General features: G+C 43.5%; 2 protein-coding genes across 4 annotated transcripts in view; one reads left to right on the top strand and one right to left on the bottom strand.

Annotated features, from left to right (window-relative positions):
- The first annotated feature begins 1,922 nt into the window (after nucleotides 1-1,922).
- CASP6 (caspase 6) lies at nucleotides 1,923-12,033 on the top strand. Of its 3 annotated transcripts, XM_054383155.1 has the most exons (9): nucleotides 1,923-1,953; nucleotides 3,389-3,430; nucleotides 4,174-4,216; nucleotides 5,501-5,503; nucleotides 6,561-6,707; nucleotides 7,139-7,215; nucleotides 8,838-9,013; nucleotides 11,049-11,205; nucleotides 11,795-12,033. In XM_054383155.1, exons 1-9 carry the CDS (start codon nucleotides 1,923-1,925, stop codon nucleotides 12,031-12,033), a joined length of 915 nt encoding a protein of 304 aa, XP_054239130.1. The 3 variants fall into 3 exon arrangements, with proteins under 3 accessions (XP_054239130.1, XP_054239129.1, XP_054239131.1); XM_054383154.1 differs by lacking the exon at nucleotides 5,501-5,503; XM_054383156.1 differs by lacking the exons at nucleotides 5,501-5,503; nucleotides 6,561-6,707.
- Nucleotides 12,034-14,581: 2,548 nt separating this feature from the next.
- The window catches only part of MCUB (mitochondrial calcium uniporter dominant negative subunit beta), a 43,006-nt gene continuing 34,163 nt past the window's right edge, over nucleotides 14,582-23,424 (bottom strand). Inside the window, exons 3-8 of the mRNA XM_054382966.1 lie at nucleotides 23,008-23,175; nucleotides 18,708-18,812; nucleotides 18,334-18,494; nucleotides 17,375-17,578; nucleotides 15,690-15,806; nucleotides 14,582-14,742 (exon numbers count right to left, since the gene is read on the bottom strand). Of these exons, the coding sequence (XP_054238941.1) occupies nucleotides 14,665-14,742; nucleotides 15,690-15,806; nucleotides 17,375-17,578; nucleotides 18,334-18,494; nucleotides 18,708-18,812; nucleotides 23,008-23,175 (833 nt within the window). The 3' untranslated portion in view covers nucleotides 14,582-14,664. The remainder of the gene's footprint in view (nucleotides 14,743-15,689; nucleotides 15,807-17,374; nucleotides 17,579-18,333; nucleotides 18,495-18,707; nucleotides 18,813-23,007; nucleotides 23,176-23,424) is intronic.

Below are 23,424 nucleotides of genomic sequence, written 5' to 3'. Positions count from 1 at the left end.
ATAGTCATCTGTAAACTATATAAAATGCATTTTACAGACCACAGCCCCAAAATGAAGGCTAGCTATCACACCCAGAGTTAATAATACCATTTAACAAGTTATGTATTTTTTATATATATATATGTTAAAAATATATATATATACTTTGGTTTTGGCTGGGATGGGTTTAAATTTTCTCCCTAGTAGCTTGTACAGTGCTGTGTTTTAGATTTAGAATGAGAAGAATGTTGATAACACCCTGATGTTTTCCGCTGCTCCTAAGCAGTAGTTATACTTAAGATCTTCTCAGCTTCTCCTGCCCTGCCAGCAAGGAGGCTGGAAGGGCATAGGCTGCTGGGAGGGAACACAGCCAGGACAGCCAACCCAAGCTGCCTGAAGGGCTATTCCATACTATATGGCACATCCATGCTGAATAATGTATGGTTTTATCTACTGAGTAATAGTCATTGAATGTTGCAGTGAGATGATTTTTTTTCCACAGGTTAAAGCCTTAATACAATTACCTTTCTCGGGCTGATTTGCTTTTTTGGTTGATCTGAATAACAGTGTCCTCACAATCCAACTTCTTCAAACTGCAGTTCTGATAGATCCATAATGCTTTCTCCAAAAAACACCCGCTTATTTATGGTGGACCTACTGCAACAATCTGCAACTGTTTCAAGATAGGAACATGCATGTGTAACAAAAACTCTCCTACATTAAAAGAACTGGAAACACACAGCAATCAAACATTACCTTAGGCTTCATACACTGTGATCAAGTTACTGCTAACTCATCTGAATACCGTGCCTGACATGAGTAGGCTCTCGTCCTCCAGCAAAACAAAGTGGTAAGACATTTGATTGTCTGACTAGGATCCAAGGAGGCTGTTGGACTGAAGAACATAACTGATGCAAGTGCAAACTGCCGAGTTGTTACAGATTCAAATTCTGTTGCTACTCCACACGAGACTCTTGCTGCCAGTGGGTTTAGGGACAGCTCTAGTGTGAGTTGAGAGATCTGGGATTTGCAGCTTGCAAGAAAACAAAACAAACAAACAAACCAACCAAACAAAAAAACCCCTCTGCTTAATAGGAGTTTAAAAGTTTCACAGAAGAAGGTGCTAAATTCTTGTAACAGTATCTTGTTCTAATTAAAGGCTTCTCAAACACTGGAACAGGCTGCCAAGCGAGGTGGTTGGATCTCCATCTCTGCAGGGGTTTAAAAAAGGCAGAGATGTGCTGAGGGACACGGTTTAGCATCAGACTTGGTAGAGCTAGGGAATGGTTGGACTTCATGATCTTAAAGGTCTTTTCTTTGATTCTATCTACATCCAAGTTTCCTAAACATTTATCTGTAGATGCCCAAATTAAAATACATTTTGAGTAGCAGCAGTCTTACAGCAAAGGAAGCTGTATGTGCCTTTAGACTTCTAGGGCGGGTTTGAGAAACCTCAGTTCAACAAACAGCTTCTCACCCTATTTCACGACGATGCCTTTGTCTATGGCAGCGCAGTTAATGAAACGCGGTCTCTAAAGTACATATCCCAAGAATACAGACGATGAGACGACAAACTTAAAAAGTAATAGAAGACACTTTAAGACGCCACCACCCCGCAATGTTCCCGGCTGAATTTCGGCCTAGAGCAGCCTGCCCCGCAGGCAGCCACGAGCACTACAGGTTTACCTTACCTTCAGGCTGCAGTCCCGGGAGGCCTGGGGCCCATGCATTAGGGGTGGTGCTGGGTGCTGCTGCCTCTGCCTCTGGGATTCCTGCGGCCTCTCAGCGCTTTCTCCCATCTCCCGCCCTACTCCTCACAGAGGTAGCGGCCACCGCAGGAGGGGGTGCTTGGGGCAGGCCGAGCCGAGGGGGTGGGCCGGGCCGGGGAGGCGAGGCAGGGTGCGCACGCCCGGCGCCGAGCAGGAGCGCCTTTGTCCGCAGGCATGTCGGGCTCGGAGCGGCGGAGGCCGGCAGGTAGGTGGGCAGCGAGGGGAACCGAGCGGGGCGGCGGCCGCCCACGGCGGCGGCTTGCACGATTCGGAGCTTGCCGAAGTCCTCGTCAACGCGGGGCCCTCTCACGGTGTGGGCCGCCCACCGTGCTCTTGGCGACAGGAGTTTGGACTCGGCTTGTGGCGCCCGGGGCTGATACGGTGTCCATCGTCCCCCAGAGAGGAAGAAGAGCGGGAAAGGGATAGCTGCGAGGGGCTGTGGGGAGAGGATCCTTCGGTTCCTTTGAGAGAAAGAAGGGAAGCAGCGCAGCCACAGCCATGGCGGAAGTAGGTCTGAGCTTTAAATCCCTCGCAGCCCGCCGAGGGGAAAGTCTTGCGCTTCGTCCTGCCACAGCTGAAGGAAACGAAGAGGGGTGAGGGGTTAACGACAGAGAGCCCGGGCCCCGCTGCGCCGCGACATAGGACACGGTGCTTGGGGAGGGGTTGTTTGTCGACACAGAAGAAAGCCAGCATCGTAAAGGGAAGGGAAACCAAGATACAAACCAAGTAGTCTCATTGAGAGCAATCAAGGTTTTAGAACAAGCGTTTTGTAAGCAGGAAGCTTTTCAGAAGTAATGCTAATCGAAGTAGTGTTTACTTGAGTGAAGTATGACACCGACAGTGAAAAGGTAAAGTCTGGGAACTGACTAAACAGGATTAAGAGAACAGGAAAGCCACCCTTCCCCAGTTTCCTTTGGCCCAAAAGGCTGGTCTTCCTGTACCTATGTGGCAGCTTTTGGAGGTCCCTTCCAACACCTAGCACTCTATGAATATATGATTCTTTCTAGAAGTTTGATGATTATAACATCATAGTCTTTTGGTTTCTGGGGGAGTAGATTACCACCACCCCCGCCTTACATTGAGGTGCAAGCCAGATCTCAGGTGCACAAGTAAAAATAAAATACAGTGTAAATTTAAGTCTACAGATGCATTCTGAAAGATCTCCGATTTCTATTATCAACAGGCACAGGTGATGTTGCTACATTCTATCTACACGAATTTTTCCACACTTCAGAATCATCCTGACCTATGTGTTAAGTTTCAAGCAAACTGAAATAGGTTTATGTGCTTCTTTTGTGCGCTCAGTTTACTGGTGATAAAACTCAACACTTGAAGTGATGGATGTTTGATTGTGGAAGTTTGCATGTGAGTAGTAACACTTAGAAGCATGTGACTTCCTTTGAGCCTTCCTTCCCCCTGTTGCTATGGTGTTCAACTAAACAGCTCCTAAAGTCTAGATTTCTACAAGCTTATTCTAATGTCTTTAGGAACTTTTCTCCTCTATCAATACCTAGCCACGTTAGTTTATTTTGCAAAAGGCTTTAATCAGATGTGAAAACCAGATGTGAAAGGGTAAGATGGTATATACAAAGCGGTTTACAAAATGCGTGTACATGGCTTGTTTTCTCTTATAATTGCAGGCCAGGTCCAACTGGATGGCCGACCACCGTTAACCACCACAGGTACAGCATAGTGTATTGTCCTCGTAGTGTGGTAGTTACTTTTCACCAGTAATAACAAGAGCTTTGATTTTATAGCCCACTGAGATGTTTAATCAAAAGGAATAATTATTTTGACCTAACCATTTCCAAGTCTTTAGTTCTGCACACTCCCAAGACATGCATGTGCCTTTGTTGTTCCCACAGTGCTACCTGTATATGCATTCAGTTACTGGAGTAACTTACTTCTATATGGTTTCGTAGAAGTAAAACTCTCAATCTTGCATCTTCTCAATTGTCATTATCTATGCATACTGTTAAATACCTTCTGTGACTCATGCTGCATCCAGCCTCAAAAAGAGTGCTTAGCTTTACATTAGCAGCATTAGTGAGCAGTGTGGGTATTTTATTATTTAAAATCGTAACTATTGAATTAGAGACTCTGCTTAAAGAAATACAGCCAGCTAGCTAGTTATATAAAATTATGATCTCTGAATATGTCTATATAGATACACAGATATAAAATACAAATCTCAAGCACCTAAAATTCAGATTGTTGGAGTCAAAACTTTAAGAACAGGCTCCGAAAGCTATGGGATCAGACAAATGGTAACGAAGCTGTTAAACTGCATGCCTGCTTACCTGCTGTGTGAATGAACTTTTGGTTAATATTAGCAGCTGAACTTTAAGGCTAGATGCATGAGTTCAAATTGTTTCTTTTCAGTGAATGACTTAGCAGTTAAATTACTTTCTCATCTCTCTTACAGATGGAAATGAAAACATCACAGAAGTAGATGCACTTGATGTAAGGTAAAGTTCTGATGGCAGTGCCAGAGATGGTCCACGGCACTGAAGCCAGTGCAGGGTTTTCTGATTTTTGTTAAGAATGTGACTGGATTATTCAACTCAACTCCACCCACTCACAGAACACATTTCTAGTTTTAGCTATACCAGAGTTAGAACCACCCTTCTTATCATGAAGGCATGCAGAAGAGTTAGGCAATGTGCAGAGACTGTGGCAAAACCATTATCACAGTCGAAGGTACAGTTGGGCAGACTAAGTGGCAGAGTGTAACACAGAGACCACAGGACAGTGAATTTTTCCTACTTTGCCTTAATCATCTAGCCCTGAAAAATGTAAACTACCTGCCTGATAACCTCCTTTGCCTCACCCACTCAGTGAATACAAATGAGCAAAAAGAGAACATTTAGTGAACCAACCTTTAGCAGTCACTCACAGGATCTAGAGACCTAACTGTCCAAAATCCTTACTGGCCCTATGTCTAACTAAATCCTAAGGAAGATAAATTGCCAAAATCCAAATAAAGCCTGGTGCAGGTGAAATACCATTCACCATTACAGGGCTAAAGGTTATGATCTTTGCATTTGATCATGTTAAGTACTTAAACTGAGAAGATTGTGGTAAAATACTTCACTTAACTTTTCTTATTGGTTATCCAGCCAACACCGTAGAAATCAGAATCCAGAATTCCTGTTCCTTGTTTGAATTCTTATGCAGACTTTGCTGCAGAAAGCTGTTTTACTAGGGGGCTGCTCATAACAGTGGAGAAGCACAAATAGTTTATGGGTAACTCTGGCCATTTTGTAATGAAACAAATGCATTTTGCTCATGAAACTGAGAAGTTTTAAGTAATGTCTGTGAGCAAATATTCTAAGCAACTTGTTCCACCAATTGTATCAAAATTCAATATTCCATAGGAGGAAGAACAAGAGTGACATGGCAAAAATGACAGCTCTGACTAGAATCAGTCCTATGGCAGCATGACCTGCACTGTCCTGTGTACCTTCAACACTGGCCTTGTCTACTGCCAGGGCTATTGCCAGAAATATTTTATTCTCTGTTTTCTGCCTAAAAGAGCAGCAAGATTGTCTGTGTCTCTTGAAATAGAGCCATGCCAACACTTGGAAACAACCTTTTAGGTCCAAGTGTACACAGTCTGTTGTGCATTATTGCAGACTTTTATGTTGTGTTTTGCTCATAAAACAATGGAACTGCTGAAAGCTACTTCAAACACACAGGTGCTCCACACATTTGCTGCCATCATAGTCTGAAGGCCTCTGCTTGAAGCTGAGTAGGTCATTTGTTCTTTCCTTCAACACTGTCCTAGGTCATCTGTTCTTTCCATCGATACTGTCCTTCAGTGTTAGGATTTTGTTGAGTGGTTGCTAAAAATGTATGTGAACTTCATGAGGTTTAACAAGGGTAAGTGGGAGGTCCTGCACCAGGGCTGGGGCAATCCTTGGTATCAGCACAGGCTGGGGGATGATGTGATTGAGGGCAGTCCTATGAAGAATGACTTGAGGGTTCTGGTGGGTGAAAAGCTGGACACAAGCTGGCAATGTTTGCTTGCAGCCCAGAAGGCCAAGTGTGTCCTGGGCTGCATCAAAAAGAGCATGACCAACAGGTTGAGAGAGGTGATTCTGCCCCTCTGCTCCCATGAAATCCAACTTGGAGAACTGTGTCCAGCTCTGGAGTCCTTGGAACAAGAAAGACAAGGGCCTGTTGGAGTGGGCTGAGAGGAGGGCCACAGAAGTTTGTTGAGGGCTGGAGCACCTTTCCTATGAGGACAGGCTGAGAGAACTGGGGCTTGTTCAGCCTGGAGAAGAAAAGCCTCCATGGAGATCTTACTGCAGCCTTCCACATACTTAAAGGGGGCCAATCATTTCAGCAGGGCCTGTTGTGACAGGACAAGGGGTGATGGTTTTAAACTAACAGAGGGAGATTAAAACTAGATCTAATGAAGAAATGTTTTACTGTAAGGGTAATGAAACATTGGCTGAAGTAGACCATGAAGAATGAGAGCCCAGTCTGAAGTACACTGTTACATGGCTTACTGTGTTACTAAAGAGAAAACTACAAACACGTTGCAGAGAAACTGTTCCCTTTACCTTGACAGGGCCCAGTAGACACCCAACATTTGTTTTTACTGACTTGCTTAACATGCCCAAGCTTTTCAAAAAGATCTAGTGATTTAGGCTCTTCCTAAAATACTGCACATTATGATGTCTTCTGAAATTGGATCCTTCAAGTCTCTAGTCATTTAAAAAAAATCTCAGCTTGTAGGAATATTGGAAGGCAGCTCAATTAGTTACAAACTCATTAACCAAGAATGTTGTCCATCTCTGGCAACAGGCAAACACTGGATCCTGAAGTGCAATACAAAATGAACCACCAAAGAAGGGGAATTGCCTTAATCTTCAATCATGAACACTTTTTTTGGCATCTAAGGCTGCCAGACAGACGTGGGACTCTTGCAGACAGAAATAATCTGAAACGCAGGTAAGAAACTTGGTTTCTCCACTGAAGCTTTAAAAGTTAAACTTCAGAATTCATGGTCAAAGAAGCAGTTTCCTAAATCTTATGTTTAAGTATAGAACAAAAGATTTTGCAGGCATAAGAACCTATGTAAACTCAGCAAAGAAAGCCATGGTAAAATAGCTTCAAGGCATGTTTCTTCAAGTCACAGAAACTGCTGTGACAGAGTCCTGTGATTACAGTGAGTCCAGAGCTCTCTTGAAGTAACAAACTCTTTGAAGTAACTTTAGCTATTGTACCTGCACTTGATACTGGTTTGAGTTCAAAATCAACTTCAGTGGGGTTTTTTTTCTTTTGTAACTCATGCATAAGTATGGATATTCATTCTCTCAGAAAGAAACTGATACACAATTTGAGCAAGGTTTTTAACTAATACTGATGTATTTTAACTCTAGTTTGACAGACCTTGGATTTGAAGTCAGACTTTTTGATGATCTGAAAGCAGAAGATGTGCTTCAGGAAATTTATAAAGGTAGGTAGGAGACTGTATTTTGGTTATATCTAATTGTAGCAGAATTTCCAGGTATGTTAGAATCATAGAATCAGTCAGGGTTGGAAGGGACCACAAGGATCATCTAGTCCCAACCCCCCTGCCATGGGCAGGGACACCTCACACTAGATGAGGCTGGCCAGAGCCTCTTTCCTTCCATTCTCTCTGTCCATCTAAATGTAAAATAATTTTTGTGCAGAAGGAAGTTGTTTAGCATTTGAAGGAGTTAGACCTCAGATTAATGTGTTGTAATGTAAATGAAGCTTCTGTGAAGAGAACTAATGAAGGCACTAAGAGCTGAGAGAAAGTACCTGGAGCTGGGAGAAGTTAATAGCAGTCTTCATTTTAGACTCATAGAATTGTTTCAGTTGCACAAGACCTTCAAGTTCATCAAGTGCAGCCACTATCTAACTCCACCATGTCCCTCAGCACCACATCTTTGTCCCTTTAAAGTACCTCCAGGGATGGGGATTCAGCTACTTCCCTATTTGAGTGTTTGAGAACCCTTTCTGTCAAGAATTTTCTTCTAATATCCAACCTAAACCTGCCCTGGTGCAGCTTGAGGCCATTTCTTGTCCTCCATTTCTTACCAGAGAAAAGAGACCAACCACCACCTCACTACAATTTCCTTTCAGGGAGCTGTAGACTGCATTGAGGTCTCCCCTCAGCCTCCTCTTCTCCAGAGTAAACAACCCAGTTCCACCAGCTGCTCCTCACCAGACCTGTTTTCCAGACCCTTCACCAGCTTCATTGCCCTTCTCTGAACCTGCTGCAGTACCTCAATTTCTTTCTTATAGTGAGGGACCTAAAACTCAACACAGTATTTGAGGTGTGGCCTCACCAGTGCTGAGCACAGGGACCAATCGCTTTTCTGGTCCTGCTGGCCACACTATTGCTGATCCAGGCCAGGTTGCAGGTGGCCTTCTTGGCCACCTGGGCACACTGCTGGCTCTTCTTCAGTCAGCTGTTGACCAGCACCCCCAGGTCCTTTTCTGCTGGGCAGCGTTCCAGCCACTCTGCCCCAATCCTGGAGTGTTCACGGGGTTGTTGTGACCCAAGTGCAAGACCCAGCACTTGGCCTGGTGGAACCTCATGCAACTGTCCTTGGCCCATCAATCCAGCCTGTTGAGATCCCTCTTTAGAGCCTCCCTATGTTCAAGCAGATCAGCATTCCCACCCAGCTTGGTATAATCTGCAAATTTACTGAGGGTGCCCTTGATCCCCTCATCCAGATAAAGACCTTAAAGAGAACTGGCCCCAATACTGAGCCCTGGAGAACACCACTTGTGACCAGCTGTCAACTGGAGTTAACTTCATTCACCACCACTCTCTGGACCCAGTTATTCACACAGTTCTTAACCAAGCAAAGTGTCCACCCATCCAAGCCATGTGCAGCCAATTAATTTTACTTTTAGAAGCCTTTACTTTCAGCAATTTTGAATCATTGCACCTCCAAATCTCTGCAGTGTTTCATTACCTGAAAATAAGTTGGTTTTGGGAACGGACTGATTGGAGATTAACTGATACAAAGCAAATTTAACATCTTTTGCAAACCTGAAGATCATTCTTTAGTCATCTAAACACCACTTGACTATTTATTTCAGCTTCTAAGGATGACCACAGGAATGCTGACTGCTTGCTTTGTGTGTTCCTGAGTCATGGTGAGAATGATTATGTTTATGCCTATGATGCCCAAATCAAAATTGAGACAATCACAGACATGTTCAGAGGAGACAAGTGCCAGAGTCTGGTAGGAAAACCAAAGATATTTATCATCCAGGTAAGATGTTTGTTTCTGAATCCAGTGGAGTAAACACTGACTCCGTGGGGAGTGGAAGAGTTGTATGTTTGTTTGGTTTTTTTTGTTTTGTTTGAGGTTTTTTTGTTGGCTTTGTTTTTTAATATGCATACAAGTATTAATATTATAATTCTAGCTGTATCTCATCAGAAGCAATTTTATGAAGAGCAACCTAAGAGAAGCCCATATTAGCCTGTCAGTGTCTAATGGCAAAGACTAAGATTTTTTTGGAGAAAGTGGTGTACAGCCTCAGTTTACTTCCTACTCCTCACATCTCACAGCCCTAGGCTAGGCCATAGGAGGGTATCAAACCTCTTTCCTTCACTCTTTCGTTCCAGGTCCCTTTAGTTCATCCTTACAGAAATTGTTTTTTCATGGGATTTCATGTTTTTTTGGTGGTGATGATGGTTTGGGGTTTTTGTTGATTTATTTTGCTTCTTTTGTGTCTGTGACAAATAGTTGGCATCTCTGTAGAATTTAAAGAATCAGTGTAAGGCTTTATTGTCTCAGAAATACTGTTTGTGCTAAGCAGTCAAATAAAGCTCACCTGTAGCCTCCTGATTTACTCCTTGGTTCATAGGATAATGCAAGGTGGGAGGGACCTCAGGAGGTCTCTGATCCAGCCTCCTGTTCAAAGCAGTCAGTTACAGGGTCAAACCAGGCTACACAGGGCTTTATCCCATCTTTATCCAGATTACAATTGGCAAAGCTAGATGAGAACCTGGCCTTCAGCAGCCTGTAACTGTAGTAGTTTGTAGTGCAGTTCTAAGATTCACAAGGCCACTTCAAGAATCAGCATATTGTGCATTCATCCTTTCATTAGGACTCATTCAGCTTTGATTTTTAATATTGCTTTTTTAACCAGATCCCAAAGATAAAAAAGTATTTACATATTTTAAGGACCTGGGAATATTTTAAATATCTACTCATCAAAAAGTAAATTAACTTAGTTCAGTTCATCTGAGTTCTTTTACAGCACAATTGTCTTAGTGTTTCTCTTTGGAAATCAGAGGAAACAGCAAGGATGGAACTTCATTACTGTAAATGAAAAAAGACTTTCATGTTCCTCTCCTTAGTGATTGCTCTGAAGTAATGCTCCTTACCTACTTTGTGTGTTCTGAGTGTTCTTACCCTTTTATCCTCCATGTAGAGCCTTTCTGCAACACTGACAATACTGGGCTCACTCACTGGCTTCTCACCACAAAACTCTCCTTCAACTAACATTTGAGACTGAACTAACAGCAGAAGTGTCACAGCATGTAATGATGGCTGTGCTTCAATGCTGCCTTGCCAACAGGTCCAGGGAAGGTGATTTGTCCTCTACTCAGAAGTGGTGAGGCTGCATCTGAACTTCTGTGACCAGTTCTAGGTTTCTCAGTACAACAAAACTATGAACTTGCTGGAGTGAGTCCTGCAAAGGACCATAAAGATGATTAAAGGACTGGAGCATCTCTCATGTGAGGAGTAGCTGAGAGAGATGGGACTCTTCAGCTTGGAGAAAATGGCTTGGGGGAATCTCACCAATGTCATAAACATCTGGTGGGAGGGGAAAAAAGAAGAGGGAGGAAGGCTCTTTTCACTGGTGCTTAGTGACAGGATGTCAGCTGGCACTAATTAAAACACAAAATTCCATCTCAAGACGGAAACCATCTTTTTTTACTGTGAGAGTGGTCAAACACTGAAAGAGGTAACCCAGAGAGATTATGGAGTCTCTATCTGTGAAGATGCTCTAAAGCTGACTGGGCATAGTCCTGGACAGCCTGCTCTAGATAGGGGGGTTGGACTAAGCAATCTCAAGAGGTCCCTTCCAGTCTTAGTGATTCTGTGACCATCTCAGAGCTTTCATTGGACTTCATCACCAGTACTTTAACTGACAGAGAAGTAAGTAAATGGATCTTTATGAATCCAGACTGGTGGTAACATGGAACACCTACCTGAACCGAAGGGCCCTCTGGTTAGTGTCAGAAGTATCACACTAAGGCAGAGGTGAAAGCACACCAAAACTTCTCACCAACAGGCTTGCCGAGGCGACAAGCACGATGACCCAGTTATTGCCCAGGATTCAACAGACAGTAGCACTGAGTCCGTTGTCAATGAGACTGAAGTGGATGCAGCTGGTGTCTATACCCTGCCTGCTGGTGCAGATTTTATCATGTGCTACTCTGTGGCACAAGGTAAGTTCTAATATTCATCTGGTACTTCGCTGTAACCATCTTGAATGACTTCACTTTCCAGTCAAACTAACAAGAACAGTTCCAGGGCATCCATTTGATATGCCTGAAAAGTGACATCTCTGAGAGAGAGCCTGACACATTAAGGACAATGTGAAAATAAACCATCGAGGTTGTAGTTAAACTTGCCAAGCAGAAACGTTCTCACCGATCTTGCTGCTGAGCTGTCTGCTGACAGCAAGCATTCCCTTCCCCTCTTTTCCAGGATCTGAGGATTTTGGTGGCTTACAAATTTCCCTGCACTCCATGGCTGTCTTTTCTAGTCCTCCACGTGTCTTGTCCTCAATCTCATCTGCACAGATAAAATTCTGTAAGCTACCAGTCCCTGAGCTCTGCTCCTCTTGGCTGAGCACTATCAAAGCCACTTCCCGTCTATGACTTCCAGTGCAATCACATAATTGGCAAAGACAGACTTATACCCACTAGTAAAAGGCCTTCCAGATGCAGCTTGTGAGCAGGAACTCAGAAACACTTTCCCAGTGGCACCACTACTTACATTTGGAACCACCTTTCTGTTCCTGTTGTGCAATAGGTTACTACTCTCATCGTGAAACTGTGAATGGCTCCTGGTACATTCAAGATCTGTGTGAGGCGCTTAGGAAGCATGGCTCATCCTTGGAGTTCACAGAGCTGCTCACTGTTGTGAACAGGAAAGTATCTCATCGCAGAGTGGATGTGTGCAGAGACATCAATGCTGTAGGAAAAAAGCAGATTCCTTGTTTTGCCTCAATGTTAACTAAAAAATTGTATTTTCATCCAAAATCTAAGTAGATTGTTATTAACCGATGACAGCCATTAACTAGTGCTGGCTGCAGGAGATAAAAAAAAAACCCCACACCATCTTAGTTCCTGAGACTAAGACTCCACAAGATTGATTGTAAAAACAGTGGGATCAGGTGTTAGGAGTTTGTATACATCAATAGTTTCTCAAATCTTGAAGCAATTTTAAGGCTAATATTGCCACTCTGTCCATCTCAGGGAATTTGGGAGAAGTTGGTGCAAAACCAGGAAAAGGTGCTCAGATGTTATTGAAATTGGTACTCTATTTTTTTTCCCTTTTTTGCTTGATTTCCATCTAACTATGGCACATTTTAGCATTTCCAACACATTTCAAATGGTTGCATTAGATCAGCCTGTCTGGCTCCAAGAGCACAGTTTACAGGGCATCTTTTTAAAGCTATGGACAGCAAGATCCACTCTCCAATTTTTGTGGATTTATTGAGATTTTTAGATACTTTTTTATTTTCAACCAACATTAAAGAGGAACCTAATTCCTTGTGCACAATGGTAGCACTGTTATGGAAAAGGGGCTTCTTTTTGCTTGCACATCATTTATGTTTGTGGCACAATTAGAGCTTGCTGGTGCTTTTTGGGGAAAAGCAAGCAGTAGTGAAATGAGAGCTGGTACAGCTTGCTTAGCATCACGTTGGGTAAGCTCACCTTGTACACATCTCTAAAGCTAAAGCAAAACCTTTTCAAGCTTCCAGGCTCACTGATGACTGCTGGGACACCTCTAGACAGTTCTGCAAAGCACAATATATACAAACTCTGTTGGAGTGAGTCCAGAGCAGGGTCACAAAGATGATCCACAGGCTGGAGCACCTCTGCTCTGAGGATAGGCTCAGGGAGCTGGGGTTATCCAGCCTGGAGAAGACTCCAGGGGGACCTTAGAGCTGCCTTCCACTATCTGAAGGGATCCTACAGGAAGGCTGGAGAGGGACTTTTCATAAAGGTGTCTAGAGATGGGACAAAGGGGAATAGTTTGAAGCTGAGTGAGACCAGGGTTAGACAGGATCTTAGGAAGAATGGGGAAAGTCCAGCAGGAGTTGGACTAATGACCTTGGAGGTCCCTTCCAACCCAAACCATTCCATGTAAGAAGCTCTTCGATATGACTCTGGAATAGGCTGCCCAGGGAGGTAGTGGATACCTCCTCCCTGGAGGTGTTCAAGGTCAGGCTGGATGAGGCCTTGAGCAGCCGAGTCTAGCTGAGAGGTGTCCCTGCCCATGGCAGGGGGGGTTGGAGTAGAAGATCTCTGAGGTTCCTTCCAACCTAAGCCATTCTAGGAACCCTCATATTTCAGGGTTTGGTGGTGGGTCAGCCTCTTTCTCCTCCTAGCCACAGAGATTATGTGTGCATAAAAGGGGTTGTCACTATAGGACCATTCCTACTGCAGCATCAGTGATTTCCATGATACTGACTAGAAGTCAGGATTTCTTTTATTACTGTTTACATTTTTTCGTATATATGCTTAACTCTGGGGAACAATGGAGAACTCAAGCTGAGAAAAGTGTCTTAAGCCACTTTCCTGGGTATAAAATCAATTTACTGCCTTTGCTTTAGTTAAATCTTTCCATATACCATGTTCTGAGTAGTAAATGCTAAGTCTTGGCTACTACTGAAATCTATGGCTGTTTTAAGCTTTTTTAGTCATGTATGTTTGAATGTTTTGATAAAGCCTTTCAATAAAATGCAGCAGTGAAATAGAATTGATTTTATAGTAAATGAATTTGATACATGTGAGTTTTGGAGCAGTATTTACTACAAAAAGCTTACTTGTGATGCAGGTCCAACCTCCACTGGTGGTGTTGCACCTACAGAGTCAATTCATAGAGCTAGGGAAAAGGAAACAGTCATGTGAAGGGAAAAAATCTTTAATACTCAATGCAGAAGTTGATTGTTCTATGAGCTGCTGCTGTGCTACAGTAAATCATAAAACTGTTTTGATTGGGAAAGACCTCTCAGATCATCAAGTCCAACCATTATCTGACTCTACCAAGGCTGGTGCTAAACCATGTCCCTCAGCACCACATCTACACATCTTTTAAACATCTTCACCCACCTCCCTGGGGAGCCTGTTCCAGCCTTTGAGAACCCTTTCAGTGAAGAAGTTTCTTCTAATATCCAACCTAAACCTCCTGTGGTGCAACCTGAGACCAAGTGGTACTAAAGAGACAGCCCTTGTTCTAGAAACATCCCCCTCATTTTACCAGCAGGCAGAATGCCTCTGTTGAACAGGCTGCCCAGAGAGGTTGTGGAGTCTCCTTTGAAGACATTCAAAACCTGCCTGGATGTGTTCCTGTGTGACCTGCCCTATCTGATCCTGCTCTGGCAGGGGGCTTGGACTGGATGATCTCTCAAGGGCCCTTCCAATCCCTAACATTTTGTGATTTATTTTACTGAGATTTAACAAATACCTTGAAGAACTTTGCTTCAGCAGCTTCTTCATAAGGCCTTAAGAGAAACCACCACCGAACCCACACCACTGAGGGACCAAATCATTTTCACAGATATTTATTGCAACTTTCAAAACTATAGTGGTCAAAAATATCCAGTTTCTGTAGAGTAACTAAAGGTTTGTATCAGCTTTCAAAGGGCAGTTGTAATATGTACAAAACCAAAGTCAGTCCTTGTCATTGATCTCCTGGATTGGAAGCTTCAGGTGCAGAGGTTGGCGCAGACGCCTCAGGGATTCTTCTGCCTGCCAATGCAAGAGAGAGTGAGAGTTCATCCTTCTGCAGCGCTCTGTTTTAGCCTCCTTTTTCACACATCAGTATCTTTCCTTTCTTAGAAGGCACTGACCTTATGCAAGAAACCAAACTAATCAAATGGAGGATGCTAAACATCTACAGACCTGCTCAGGTCATTCAGCCCATCTTCAGGAGAAGCAAGTATGCTGCCAGTTCACCCACTTGCCAACCCCCCCAAAGTATCATTTTCCTGAAATTCCAATTACAGAACTTGCAGGCTACTGAAAAAAACATCCTTGTGTTAAATGTGGCTCAGGAAATGATACCCTGAACCAAAGCTCTTGAGCTGTAATTAGGGGTAGTTCCAATTTTCTTTTACAGGACATTGAACACAGGGTTGGTAGAGTAAGAACTGAGCAGTGAGAGATTTCCTACACTCCGTCATGAAGACCACAAGGTTTCTTCTAGGTGCAGACCTCACCTTTTCCATCCAGTTGCCTGTATTCTGTAAATCTAAGCCTTTTGCCTAAGGAATAGGATTAAGATGTCAAATGCTGAACTCTGGAAGACAGTTTCCTTCCAAGGAAGGGAGGAGCCTGTTACTATCACAGCAGCATAGCAAACTTACTGTCTCCTAAAGCAATGCAGCTATTCTATCAAAATGGCCAAAAACACCATTAGAGAATGCAAAAAAAGAGGAATTAAGAATGATAAATTGACTTGGGTTTAAATTAAATTCATGAAGGTCTCCCTTTCTGCTGACTTACTGCAGTAGTTTCTATGTCAGTGGCAAACACCATTTGGTTATTTGAACAGCTGGAACTGGGCTGATAAGCAGTGCACTGTTTTGAATGCAGGTAGCAAAGCTTGAGGTCAATTTTCTGTTAGCTTAGAATTTACTGGGAAAAAAGTCTTAAACCAGAGGCTACCTCATTCTTTAAGGGCTGTATTTAAATACCTTTGCTAGGTCTTCTTTGAGCTTGTTGTATCGTGCCACATTAAAATGCTGGGTTTTGGATTTCCGGTAGAAGTAGTGGAGAAACTGCCTATCTTTGGCATCAGTGTAAATGTAGTCCTGGTGGAGAAAGCAGGGCACATATTTGAGGTTAGTCAGAAAAACGAATAGAGAGCAGAAGATGATCTGCAGAATTGAGTTTTCAATAGAAATTCAGCCTGTTCCAGGAAGATTTATCTAGTTCAACACACAGACACATGTTCTGTTAGGAGGCTACCTTAACAGGTCTTAAGTGCCTTTCAGACACACACAAGGAATAATTTTTATGGATTTTAAAGGATTTTTCATGTATAATACAGACAGTGTGATCTTCATGGCTGGAGCTGCCTGAGTAAATGGATACTACTTCCAAGGAGCCTGAGAAAGTTCAGCTACTATTTCTCAATGACTTATTACCATGAAGGTAGTGGAACACTGGAACAGGTTGCCCAGGGAGGTGGTTGAGGCCCCATCCCTGGAGGTATTCAAGGTGAGACTCAACAGGGCTCTGGGCAACCTGATCTAGTTGAGGATGCCCCTGCTGACTGCAGAGGGAATTGGACTGGATGACCTTTAGAGGTCCCTTCCAACCCAAAGCATTTTATGATTCTATGAAAGTTGCAAGCAATGACATCAGCAGCTGTTAAAAAATGCCCAAGTAGCAATGTCTTTATCTGCTCAGAAAAAGTAGGAATGCCTTAGTTGTTCTTAAAAATCAGTGAGGAGGACTAAAATTCACATCCAGAACCAGCTGTTCACAAAAACAGACATCTCCCCTTTTCACTAATATCTCACAAGATCCATTGGTGATATGGCAGCAAGTGTTGGTTACTCTTCCACATACCTCCATAACAAAAAGTTTTGTGTCACAGGAAGCTCAACATTATCAAGATATCCACTTTGGGAGTAAAGTACAGAGCTACAACAGGAAAAAGCAGCATTTTTCCAAACCTTAACAGGATTTCAGGACAAGTCTGTATTGTGCAGCTCAGTTAAGATCTGTGGGTTTTGTTGCTCAACAAAATCTTTTTCTTCTAAACACTGCCTGTTTCCTGCTCCACTCCAGCTGTCCTTGATTTCACTCCATTCATTCACAGTCATGGAAAAGCAGTCAGATTACAAAGAGCAAAGCAATATATTTTTTCAGGCACTAAATTAGGTGTATTTCAGTAATGCAACTGCCAGGGTTCCAAAATGTTTGGTACCCTGCACCCATTATAGATAAACTCCAGCAGATGAAAGCTGCTGGTCAGTGATTTGCTTTTATAAAGCGACGTTCACAAAGTGGCACAGCACCACTAGCTGCCCTCCCTGTGCAGCAGTGAGCAAGGTGCCAGTTACTATTCAAAGGGATCTACAAAAATGTAAAAGGAGAGACCTCTTTCATCACTTCTCGTTCCCTAGATTAAAAAACCTTACAGACAGTAGTCATGCTCAGCAGCTGGTCTGCAGCTCACGTGTAACAGGACCTGGCTTCATTTTCCGTAACACAACATTCATATATCCAGCTGCGCTGGGGATCAAACAAGCCCCTGACTGATGGCCAGGCTACTCAGTGAAGTGTGTTTCCCACAGAGCCCAAACACTGATTTTTAGAGCTGTGTTTCCTCCTTTACAGCACTCCAGGCATTTACAAACTGAGGACTTACCTGTTTAGTAAGCACAAAGTAGGCATAGAAAGCCATGGCACTCCCGTAAGTGATGAAGTAGGTGACTGGCTCCATGATGTCCCAGGAATAGACCCACCAGGTGAGCCAGGCCAACGCTCCCCCTTGTGTTGACATCAGAGCTAAGCCAATCCAGAGAAGCCTAGAAGTCTTGGCTTCTGCACTGTCCATGATTCTGGCTTTCATCTAAGGAAAAGAAATATGGAAACCTGCTGAGTGCTCCTCAATTATGTTTTCTCCTGCTGGGCTAGGACTGTTTTCAGCATCTTTTGTGACTCTTCTTTACCAACTTAGCCTGATGAGAAAGAACAGGACTGAAATCCAAGGACGACCATAACTCCTGGCTGTTGTGCATCAAGAAATCCTTCTTTTAATCTCCCCCTCCCACTATGAGGGATTTTTGTCCACCGAACTTCCATTTACCATTAAAGGCAGCTCTGGTTAACTCTGAGGCTGGTTCTCACAAAGCAGGTCTGAAGCCAAAACTTTGTCAGGCTTTTACTGGCTCCCTCCCCTCATGCTAGGTTAGCTTAGCCTGCCCTAGATCAACATGAATACCTTCCCTTCTTGGGTTCTGACAACCATTAATATGCATGACTGCTGATACAGAAAACCTTAGCCTAAGCCTCAGATTATTTTCACTCCACTTTTGTTTTTCAGAACTGCCAGAGCAGCAGATTTTCACACCCAATACTAGCCATGCTGAGACTTGTTCATGACAGCTTTCTCCAGGTGGTGTGGTTTCTACTCAAAGAATCAGCACAGCAGGAGGGAAAAGTGATCTGAAAATCATGCAAATGACATTCGAAGTGACCTTTGTCTACAAAACCAACCAGACAGACACACCCCAGCTGTTCACACTCGTTTGCTTCTATCACGGGACTTACTCTTAAAAGAAATGCTCCTGAGTTATAAAAACCCCAACAACCCTACTTTCCAACCTGTTCAAGAGGCAGCAGCTCTTCTTTCAGATGGTCCAGTTTCTGTAGCAATTCTCTCTCTTTCCTGATCTGGTGATCTTCTAAATGTAGAGCCACAAACAGTCTGTGCACCAAGGATTTGACATCTTCCATTTCAGTAGCATGCTCACTACTCAGCTTTTCTGGAAGGAAAATATTTGTCATATAAAACATTTCAAGAAGTTGCTCTCCTTCCTTCTTTCCCCACCTCTAACTCCCAAAAGCAGGTCCATCTGATGGTAAAAACAGCAAAGAAATCAAATCCCTTTCTCCAGACAGGTTCCAGTTTCCTGAGACCTCCCATGTGTTCCCCTAGGTGAAGTGAAATAGTCAGAGTTCCTAAGCATTGCTCTTACCTTTTACAGGAGGTGACACACTGTATGCTGTGTTGTTGATAACAAGTTTAAAGTCATTCAACAATAAGACCTCCATCAAAGTTGCATCAGAGACCTTGCTACCATCTGCAGAAGAAAGATTTAAGTTCGAAATAACTTATTATAAAGAATTTTAAGTATTACATTGATATCCCTTTGGAAAAGTGCTAGGGTTTTTAAGAGCACCCTTCCCAACATCATTAATGCTCTTAGTAAATCTGGGAACTGATAGTAAACAGCAAGGAGGAAGATATCAACACTGAGTGTGTGCCTGAAGGCTTCCTCCAACATCATCATTCAGACTTGGCCCAAGAACCCCCAGAGCCACACACCAGTGCTGCTGTGGCATTGGGGTGGGGGGAAATTGGGGTGGGGAAGGTTGGGAGGGGTGTATTAAAAAAAAAAAAAAAAAAAAAAAAAATCAGCTGCTGCTCCATGGTACCCTTGGGTGCATCAAGAAAAGTGTGTCCAGCAGGTCTTAGGGAGGCTTTTCTCCCCCTCTGCCCTGATGAAACCACAGGGTATTGAGTACTGAGTCCAGTTTTGGGCTCCACAGTTCAAGAGAGACAGAGACCTACTGGAGGGAGTCTGATGGAGAGCCACAAGGGTGATTAGGGGATTGGAGCATCTCCCCTATGAAGAGAGACTGAGATCCCTGGGGCTGTTTAGTCTGGGGAAGACTGAGAAGGGATCTGATCAATGTCTATCAATATCTGAGGGGTGGGGGGCAAGCAGAGGGGCCCAAGCTCTTGTCGGTGGTGCACAGTAATAGGACAAGGAACAATGGGTTCAAACTTGAACATAGAAGATTTCACCTCTACATGAGGAGAAACTTTTTAAAATGAGGGTTACAGAGCACTGGAACAGGCTGCCCAGGGGGGTTGTGGAGTCTCCTTCTCTGGAGACTTTCCAAACCCACCTGGATGCATTCCTGTGTGGTCTGCCCTAGGTGATCCTGCTTTGGCAGGGGGCTGGACTTGATGATCTCTACAGGTCCCTTCCAACCTCTAATGTTCTATGGTTCTATGATTTGATCTGGTGTTTATTCCCTATACGTATGAAGGGCATCTTCCCCTGCCAAGGGGTGGGAAGCAGCAGCTCTGCTCTACTCCTAAGATGAATAATGAACAGGCTACACAATAAGATTTTTATGTAAATATTTGTCCCAGTGCTGCTGCCCCAGCTCCTCCATCTGTCCCTATGTGCCCATGACAGAAAGGCATCAGCGACAGCTCCACACCTGCAATTATTTATTCACTGGAACTCTATTCTTGGCCCCCACCTGCTGAGGCTGGGACTACAGAGCTCTGTGAGCTAACACACCACCTGGCTCCCTAATCTGCTCTGTGTGGGCAGCAAAGCAAACCTGAACAGCTATCACTTGCAATCCAAAATCTGAAATTTTAATGTGCCCATCCACTCATGTATTTCCACAAACACACCCCCCCCCCCAGTGTAATAGAACATCAAAGCTCATTTGAATGTAAATAATTAAAGTGGCATTTAAAAAGCTACATTTGAGCAAAACGTATTTCAAAAGGAGTGCCAGTCAGGCTTTTTGTTCTGGATGTGATACCACACAGATTTATTGACCTGCCCAACCTCTCATTAACTGAAAAGCAGAAAGGTTTAGGGAGAAGAGAGATGTTTTGTTTTAGAAAATACCCCACAAACTTTCAGTAAACTGCTACCATCCTTCCTATACCCAAACACAAGTGTTCAAATGTGGACAAAGGGGTGGGTTTTGCCTACAGAAGGTGTGCAGGATCAAAATCAAATGAACTGCAAATGGAAGTGAGTCATCATACACAGCACTCACACTTTCAGCTAAGGGTGGGTTTCATTTAATAGCTCCATGACACAGAAGAGTCTGCACTAAGTCAAGGTTTTGCGATTTTTTTTCTTTAATGATAAATATTTAAATTCAACTCTCAGTATTTGGCCACTAGTTTCTCTTTACAGCATCGATTTCCTAATAAATTAAACATCTAAGCTGTTCTCTAACATTACAACTGCCCAGCACTTGAAGCCTACAGACCAGAGAGCTGTTTAACAGTCATTGATTTAATCAAAGCAGACAATGCTTCTGTTCCAGTGTCAGGATGGGGGGGTGAAGGGAAGGGGTGTGTTCAAACAGATGAAAACAGGTGAAAATCACTCAAATTCCTTTTTACTTTTGAACCTGCTGCCTGTCCATGCCAAAAATATCGGACTGGAAAGCTCCTCACAGAAATTATCTTCTGTTTCACAAGTGACCCAATGCTTGCACTGAAGCAGCAGGAGCAGTTAGCTGTTGCTGACCTAGCACAGAGGAATGTGACTCAGCAGTGAGTCACAAACACTTCTGCTCATGGATGGCTCTGCCAGATAGCAGTACCCTGAGGTTAACTGTTTGCCAGCACATGTTCTTGGCTGGCCCTGCCTCACCCTGCTGAGAATCCTTTTTGGTAAAAACTTCCCTGTCAAGGGGAAGGCCATCTGCTGGCAATGACCACTGGTTATCTCCTGAAAATACAAGTCTCTTACAAAATTACCTTTTCAAGAGAATCTTCTACCTTTTCTGCCTAGCAGACATAGCATTCAGAAATCCAAAACAAAGCCAAAGATCCTGTGGACACAAAGCTCATGCACACACTCTGATCTGCAGAGACCACGTGTCCACTGCTCTGGAGGGTAGAAGTGTTTTGCTCTAAGGGGTGTTTTCCTGTTGTGCTAAATGGTCTCAAAGGCAACTAAAGGAGTTTCCTTTAGACCCGTGGCTTCCTGATCTTCCAGGAGTATCAAACTGCTTTCAGCTCCTTTAAAAGTCCCTGCAACCCTCTGTAGTATCAACCAGGAAGAAAAAAGAACGTTATGAATGTACTCAGCTAGGAAACTTTGGACTAGACTAACTTTCTTGGGTTGGGGCTATTCAGTCTGAAAACGAGCAGGCTCCAAGGAGACCTTCTTGTGGCCTTCCAGTATCTGAAGGGAGCCTACAAGAAAGCTGGGGAGGGACTTTTTAAGGTGTCAGGTAATTATAGGACCAGAGGGGATGGAGCAAAACTAGAAGTGGGTAGATTCAGATTGGATGTTAGGAAGAAATTCTTTACCATGAGGGTTGTGAGACACTGGAACAGGTTGCCCAGGGAGGTGGTAGAACCCCTGGAGGTTTTTACAGCCTGGCTGGATGTGGCGCTGAGCAACCTGATCTGGTGTGAGGTGTCCCTGCCCATGGTAGAGTGGTTGGAACTAGATGACCCCTGAGGTTCCTGATGATTCTATGATTCTTTGACCCCACCCTTTCTTTTCTTCATCTGTTAACTGATGGAAAATAAGTCTTTGTGTAAGGATGAAGCTATCCTTTTGGGGTTTCTGTCCTTTTTTCCTTCTTAGGGAGGTGAGAGGGAAAGGAATAAACAGTTGCTTTTAGTTAGCCAAATTCAAGTACCTCTTCTACTAAGTTCAGACAAGAAAGCTTCATCTCAGTTCTGCTTTTGACATTGAGTTCTTCTCTAGGACCAGGGCAGAGGTTGCAAGACTTTGGTGTAAAAACTAGAAAGCACTGCCAAAATACCAACCAAGGTGTCTTGGAAATAAAATAGAAAACTCATTTAACTAACTTGTTCAGGTTGGATATTATGAAAAATTTCTTCACAGAAAGGGTTTTTAAGCATTGGAAGAGGTTGGGCAGGGAGATGGTAAAGTCACCATCCCTGGACGTATGGATGTGGTGCTTAGGGATGTGGTTTAGTGGCAGTGGCTTAGCACTAGTGGTGGGGTTGTGAGCTCAAAGACTCGAAAAGTTGCCCTTTATCATTAAACCCATTATCTGCCTGCTTAGCTCTTAGTAAGTTTTCCATGTAAGTTAGTTTGTAGTACGGCAAACAGATTCTTGCAGCTCTGGGTGACACAGAACAACTGGCAGACATCCCATTCAAGAGCCTGACTGGTTGTCTTTAAGAATAATCATACATGACAAGGATAGAAAAAGGTATCAAGGAAAGCAAAGGAGAGACATTCATTTAAAAGACAGCATTGCAAAGAGAAACTACAAGATAATAGAAGATATTACTGGGATATAAGTAAGGTAACAGTAATACATCCAGTTCTGCACTTTTCATCAGCCTTTCCAAGAAGGCTCAGATACTACATCTGAAACACCACTTAAACCCCTGAAACATTCAGTAGTGACTCCAACAGCAACAATCCTAAACCTAAGGGAAGACTGAACCTGTGCTTCAGGAGAGCCCCTCTGAAAAGGGATTAATTCATTCTGAGGAATGAGAGAAATCTCAGGTACCTGTTGTAAAGACCTCTGCCCTCTCAATTCCTTTATCTTCTCTCTGCACATCCTGCAGAAATGCTCCCACGGTGGTCAGTGCTGGCTTCACAGTGAACTGACAGCGTTCACTTCTTGTGGGCAGCATGAGAGTTATCACAGGAAGACCATGTCTGTAATTAACGGTTACTGGGTTGGGGAGCAGTGGGGAGGGAGGAGAGAGAAGAAAACTAAGTGAAAATGTCATATCCTAAGTTGTCATTTCATTTAAAAGCTGTTGTAAAACCAGGGGATGAATAAAGAAAACCACACAAAACATTTTACATGTCTTTGATGAATACAGTGGAATGGGACTTTGGGAAGTGGATAAATGGCCATGGTGGTGTTAGGTCACTGCTTGGACTCAAGGACCTCAGAGGTCTCTTCCAATCAAAACAA

This window comes from Indicator indicator, chromosome 8 (assembly GCF_027791375.1).
Source record: "Indicator indicator isolate 239-I01 chromosome 8, UM_Iind_1.1, whole genome shotgun sequence".
NCBI classification, from domain to species: domain Eukaryota; kingdom Metazoa; phylum Chordata; class Aves; order Piciformes; family Indicatoridae; genus Indicator; species Indicator indicator.
This window is presented reverse-complemented; position numbering and strand designations above follow the sequence as displayed.